Source organism: Nelusetta ayraudi, unplaced genomic scaffold, assembly GCF_046127955.1.
Source record: "Nelusetta ayraudi isolate G7.1 ecotype Tasmania unplaced genomic scaffold, CSIRO-AGI_Nayr_v1 ptg000070l, whole genome shotgun sequence".
Lineage (NCBI taxonomy): Eukaryota > Metazoa > Chordata > Actinopteri > Tetraodontiformes > Monacanthidae > Nelusetta > Nelusetta ayraudi.
In genome coordinates, this window is record NW_027466120.1 from 7,824,431 (window position 1) to 7,830,817 (window position 6,387).

At 42.5% G+C, this 6,387-nt stretch overlaps 1 protein-coding gene across 3 annotated transcripts; it reads left to right on the plus strand.

Moving 5' to 3' along the window:
- Positions 1-411: 411 nt before the first annotated feature.
- On the plus strand, positions 412-4,855 carry rnf41 (ring finger protein 41). 3 transcript variants are annotated; one of them, XM_076042490.1, is made up of 7 exons: positions 412-548; positions 1,720-1,826; positions 1,927-2,039; positions 2,192-2,463; positions 2,895-3,030; positions 3,186-3,289; positions 3,380-4,855. In XM_076042490.1, the coding sequence occupies exons 3-7, from the start codon at positions 1,950-1,952 to the stop codon at positions 3,732-3,734; spliced, it is 957 nt and encodes a 318-aa protein (XP_075898605.1). In that variant the 5' UTR covers positions 412-548; positions 1,720-1,826; positions 1,927-1,949; the 3' UTR covers positions 3,735-4,855. The 3 variants fall into 3 exon arrangements, with proteins under 3 accessions (XP_075898605.1, XP_075898608.1, XP_075898607.1); XM_076042493.1 differs by having other exon boundaries at positions 1,720-1,817; XM_076042492.1 differs by having other exon boundaries at positions 445-548; positions 1,645-1,826.
- The last annotated feature ends 1,532 nt before the right edge of the window (positions 4,856-6,387 follow it).

Below are 6,387 nucleotides of genomic sequence, written 5' to 3' on the forward strand. Positions count from 1 at the left end.
TATAATATTTTGAGTAACTGCAATGCCTAAATAAAATAAATACATTTGTAAAAATGTCATGCTTTAAAGTGTTTAGATATTTATACTAACATTAGTATTTAAAGTGCTTCCGTAAGAAGAATTTACTTAAACATGCAGAAAATGTATAAAATTAGTTTCTTAATTGTTCTAAAAATGTCAATATTGGAGGAAAATGTCTCCAAATTGTGAGCTGAACTACAGCAAATGCAAAAATACAGCAAAACAACTCTTGAGTGAAGACTTTTATGAATTAATATTTCGGTTTTCGAAGTTATAGGAACATGTCCGCCTTTTTCTATTAAATATTTAAAATAAAAAGTTTCGGAATGAAAATTTTAATTCATCAAAATTGGGGACGCCGGGACTTGACGTCACATAGTGACGTCACGGGCTGCCAGCGCAGCGACGACGCAGGCGTAGTAGGATGTAGCAGCAGCAGCTAGCTAGCGAGCAGCTAGTAGTTTCAGTAGGTCGTGTGAGAACACACTGATACCGTTACTGGGCTGCGCGTCTCGCTACAACTACAAGTAAGTATCCCCCAAAACACTTGTTGTGTTTCTACTAACGATGCCGATTGTACACATTGACTTGTGTGAACAGCGTAGCCAGACGGCTGCTGAGCTCGGTGGTGAGCATGAAGTGAAGCCAGCAGCAGCAGCAGCAGTAGCCTTCACTGCTAAGTAGTTCGCAAGCCCAAGTCCTGCTATTTATTTTCCTCGCCTAGAAAAGAGTTTTCGTGAAGGATTTGGTGAATTATTCGAGTGAGATGTTTTTTATTTATGTACGGGTTTCCAATGACCGACGCCTCGCGCTTGGTTTGATATTTGCAGCGTGATGGCATAGCGACGAAGCTATCGTTAGCACGTAGCCTTAGCCTGTTTCCCAGGCATGCTGAGAGCGATGGGAGGAAAAAGATCAGGGTATCGCCTCCATGCCGGTGTTGTGTCCCTGCTGGGTTCCGATTTAACTCGTTTCCTTTCCGAACAGCTGCAGATTCGACACGAATTCACAAACATGCACAACATATTACTGGCGATTTTAAAATCGCAGCCCACATCTACCATAGCGAATGTGCTTCTGTACGTGAGCGCTGCGTACTAGTGACATATGAAAATGAATAAAATACGAAATGGACACGTTAATATGCTGTGCATGTTTGTGAATTTGTGACGAATCTGCTGCCGTTTGGCAAGGAAACCAGTTAAATCGGAAACCAGTCAGGACGCAACACCGGTACGTCCTGCTGTGGCTGGAATTAGGTCAACCACTGCCCGCCGGGACTAGAAGATGTTCCTCTTAAATTTAACTAGTCGGATTATGCTTATTTAAAACTTCAATTTGCCCCGACGTTATTGTGCATAAGACTGACATAGTTGATGGCTCATATGCGTTGCCTTTTGACGTTGCTGTGTAAGTGAATATGCGCTTCCAATTCTCGGCCTGGCTTGGGAAATTTTCAACGTAATTGCACAAAAATATCACCGTTCAGACGAGAAGATGTGATTACCTTATCCTTAACGTTTGTCAATTCGTCATATTAAAACCTGTGTTTGATTTTTTTTTTTTTAAACACATACAACCGTTCATTAGCCGTTTGAAGATGCCTGTTTGTTTGCTTCACAGGTGATTGATTTGATCTTCACCACAAGCAGCTGCTAAATGGACTTAATTCAAGCAATCTGTGTCCATTTTTCACAGGCTGGGTCTGCGCCGTCTTTTGTGAGACAGACTATTTCTGACTGACACGATGTGCCATCTACACATCCGTAGCTGAATGGAACCATCACATGACTTTTGTGAGTGAGGTAGGTAGGGTGCAAATGTCTTCTACTGTATATGTCTGACGTTTGTCTCATTGGAAAGAGCCGTGGTTGAAACCGAGTGTCCTGTCATGTTGATGTGGAGGTGGTGGGTCCTAGTGATGTACCATGGGGTATGACGTTACGAGGTTCCAAGGGGAGGTGGATGAAGACCTACTGTGCCCCATATGTAGTGGAGTGCTTGAAGAACCAGTGCAGGTACGTGCTGGTTTCAGTGATCCCACAACCTTAATTCAAACGTCAAGCGTGTTCCACTTTTTTTTTTTTTTTTTTTTTAATTGTATGTTATTACTTTTTTAGTTTGTTAATGTTTCATGCGTGTGTAATCCTTGTGTACATCATCTTCTCAGGCACCACACTGCGAGCATGCGTTCTGCAACGCTTGCATAACCCAGTGGTTCGCCCAGCAGCAGATTTGTCCCGTTGACCGCACGGTTGTGACGCTCGCACACCTGCGGCCCGTTCCCCGCATTATGCGCAATATGCTGTCCAAGCTTCAGATCAACTGTGACAACGCAGGGTTTGGCTGCACGGCGACGCTGCGGCTGGACCAGCTACAGTCACACCTCAAGGACTGCGAGCACAACCCCAAAAGACCGGTCAACTGTGAGGAAGGATGCGGGTGAGTGGCTTTCCTTCCGCAAACAAAAAAAAAAATGACTTTCACTCTGAAACAATCTTTTGGCAGCTGTTGTTTTTAAAACAAATTTTCTGTTGTGTGTATTATATCACAAGTGTGCTAGAACATGAGATGCTGAAGGGGTCTGAAGCCATTGATTCATACAATCTTTTGGTTTGCCATCGTTAGATTTAGATTTTGTGGATATTATGAACTTTTTTCATCAATAAACTCCTCTTATAATGCAACTAATCATCAAAGAAAATAACAGAAAGGAAGATTTCCATTATGTCCAATGCCATTGCAACTGTGCTCCAATTGGCAACTCCTTTTCCTGCTTTGTCACCTCTGTTTTTCTATTGAACGCTCACTGAAGACAAGCAAACGAAGCCGGTTTTCCCCTGACTGACTTCCAAGCTCTGCCGCTCTTACAGGCTTGAGATGCCCAAGGATGAGTTGCCGAACCACAACTGTATCAAACACTTGCGAAGTGTCGTTCAACAGCAACAGACAAAGATCTCTGATTTGGAGAAAACCGTGACTGAGCATAAACATCAGCTGGGGGAACAAGTAAGACTGTTTACCACTGTGCTTTGTCTGAGGGAGCCGAAACTGTATATCCTACGTACTGACATTGGTTGTTTATCAAAGTCATTGCACTTCCTGTGTAGGATCAGTCAATAACTGTGACATCAATCTGTAATGACTTTACTTTTAATCTGCAGAAACGAGACATTCAGCTTCTGAAAGCCTACATGAGAGCCATCCGCAGTGCTAACCCAAACCTACAAAACCTTGAGGAGAGCATAGAGTACAATGAGATCCTGGAGTAAGTAAGGTTGTCTCTTCCGTAATTTGAGCGTGCGATGGAGCCAATTCTCAATCTGCGCCGCGCCTCTCCCCTTTACTTGCTCCTCAGGTGGGTGAACTCCATGCAGCCGGCCAGAGTCACACGCTGGGGCGGGATGATCTCCACTCCGGACGCAGTGCTCCAGGCCGTCATCAAGCGCTCCCTGATCGACAGCGGATGTCCTCACTCCATCGTGAACGACCTGATCGAGAACGCCCATGAGCGTAACTGGCCGCAGGGACTGGCCACGCTGGAGACGCGGCAGATGAACAGGCGCTACTATGAGAACTATGTTGCCAAGCGCATCCCTGGCAAGCAGGCGGTGGTCGTGATGGCCTGCGAGAATCAACACATGGGAGAGGACATGATCCTGGAGCCTGGCCTGGTCATGATCTTTGCGCACGGAGTGGAGGAGATCTTATAACTGTAGAGCGACGTGAGCCGACCCAGAGACGATTGGGGACTGAATGTTTAGGGGTTGGTTGTGGCGAGTATCCTCACTGATGTGAAACCTTGTCAATAGATGCGGCTTATTTAAGTAAAGTCTACGCCTATGCCTTAAAGTAAGGACACCTGTATTAGGAACTGTCAAATAGAAATATAATCTGACTGATATCTAAGATAGAGGGTAAGATTTGATGTTTACAAGGTTTCTACGGTTGCATTATATCATCTGATTGTTCTGCTCCATGTCCTAATACAGTAGTGAGCTTGACGCCCCCTGTTTATTGTCCTCGGTTGTAAAAAATTATTGTAAATACAAATCCTATATTGAAATATAAATGGCTTCTTCTTATTCCTCACTGTAGATAGATGATGGTTTTTGTTAATCACAGTTGTGTGTTCGGCCTGCCTTCCTGTCTACAGGCCCGTCGTCTGAGGAGATTTTTCACGTGCTTGTGCGACTATTGAGTTTTCTGTCAATATTTCACAGGACATTGTGCTTCTCAGTTTATGACCATTAAGTCAAAGCCCTCTGTGCCATTGTGTTTTATTTATTGTGTTGCCTTCTACACAAACATGCTTGAAGATGTTACTATTTGATGTATGGAAATCTGCCTATGTTGGTGCAATCTGAAGTTTATTGCACACAGAAGAAAATTGATTTTGTCTTTTCTTTGTTGCCTCAGATGTAAATAGCATTGTCAGAATGTTGGGTCCAAGTGGGTCCAAAGTGTAAAATTCAAAATGTTGAACTTCAAATGTAACAATGAATGATGGCTTTTGTTTGACAAATCATAAATTGTCACCTCTTGAATATAGACATTATTCTTCTTATTCATTCGTGACATCTGTTCAGCGGAGATTGTAACAAAAAAAAAAGATTTGTGAAGTCAACATTATTCAAATAATCACCCATCAGTTTTTATTGCTGTTATTGCTAAATTTCAGATGTCTGCTATTAAAAAAAAAGCCAATACAATTGCAGTGAACAGTTGAATTTAAATTGTGACCTTTTTCCTCCTTTTTTGTTTGTTTTGTGTCCGTTATGTACTGTGTTGTACAGACATAGTAATAAAACATGTCAAACTTCTTTACCAAAAACATTTTTTTCTCTTGTCGCATGTCTGTATTATTAGCGTTTCAATTAGGACGAGAATGCAATTCCTCATTGCACCACAGCATGTCATCAGAGATCTGTGGGGAGGTGATCTCTTGAGGAAAACCAAGTCGTCAATCCCAAAGACTTGCTTTTTGCACAGAGACGTGAGGGCTGTGAGGAGAAGATGCTGAATCATTATCGTCATCACTCGGCTTTATTTCAGGCTTGGCAGATCCATGAACACAAACAAAAGGTTTAGGAGTCATGGAGGCTTTCTGCACCAGCGATGCCACACGTTGAAGCTACCGATTTCTAATTTCTCACAGAGGTTGTTGAGATGATTTATAACCATTTGCTGCGACACAAGCAGTTTGCCATATATGTAGTTGTTTTCAGGCAAGTGTTTGGTGTAAACAGTTGAACAAGAATGGGGGCAACCCCTCGTCGTTGACGTCCATCGCCCACATTGAAATGAGTCGCCAGTTACCTCGTCTGACTTGCACAGGCTGAGTGCACCAAAACACGAAAAAAATTCAGTGTGCAAACTTGGGAAGCACTTTTTGAGGGAATGGTTTGATACAGTTTTAGAGAAGCAAGGCTATCATTTAATCAGGAACCCAGAGGAGAACGGTCTGACTGCTCTGACCTGACACACTCTTCTTTTCAGTGAAAACCAGACGCCCACATTTTCTGTCTGTTATCCCCTCCTCGCAGCCTCGTCCTCATTGTGGAGCCTAATCCTCCGACCATTGTGGCCACTGGAATGTGAAATCATGTGCTTTACCAAATGCTGTTATTGTCTGCACACATTATGTGATGTGTTTGGCCGCAGCGAGGTGTATGGCCATCTCCATGCACAGTAGCAGATTATGCTTTCCCCTAAGTGCGTATCACTGGTTAAGATGACCTGAAATGCAGGGAAACAAAATATCACGACAAACACTTCTCCACTGTTGAAAGCGTCACTGTTACTCAACAGTATTTTAAATACTAATGCTCTGACTGATTAAAATAACCCCTGATACTGGTTGGTGTATTGCTGTATCATTAATATGTTATATTCTAGAGAATGGGTATAATACAAGTGAGGTACTTTGATAGATCTAGAAATACATATTGTTAAAACTGTGCACAAATACAGTATTTAGGAGGATTTCTACGATAATGATGTTGACTGTAGGTTTACTAAAGCTGAGAGCAACAGGATTCGTTACTCACCCTCGGATGAATATTCCTTTGACCTCAAAGAAATGCCGTCTGTAGTATTACATGCTAGTGTTCCTCATTTCACGGTGACACTTTAAGCCCACACAAAGACATTAAAGACAATAATATAATAATATTACCATAGTATTGTTTTTATCACTGACGTGACGCATGACACTGGTTACATCACAGTCAGGGGCCTCTACTGCAAGCCACTTCTCGCTCTCTGTTCCTAATTTTCTGTCAGTGGTCTATGTCAAACATAACAGAAGAAGAAGATGAAGAAGAAGAAGAAGAAGAAGAAGGGTATAAATAAATAACCTTTAGA

What these genes read in the sequence shown, in the direction of transcription:
- rnf41 (XM_076042490.1), top strand. Translation starts at nt 1,950, where the DNA reads ATGGGGTATGACGTTACGAGGTTCCAAGGGGAGGTGGATGAAGACCTA. An exon ending in AACTGTGAGGAAGGATGCGG is followed by an intron (nt 2,464 to 2,894) that starts GTGAGTGGCTTT and finishes CCGCTCTTACAG; the next exon opens with GCTTGAGATGCCCAAGGATG. An exon ending in AACATCAGCTGGGGGAACAA is followed by an intron (nt 3,031 to 3,185) that starts GTAAGACTGTTT and finishes TTTAATCTGCAG; the next exon opens with AAACGAGACATTCAGCTTCT.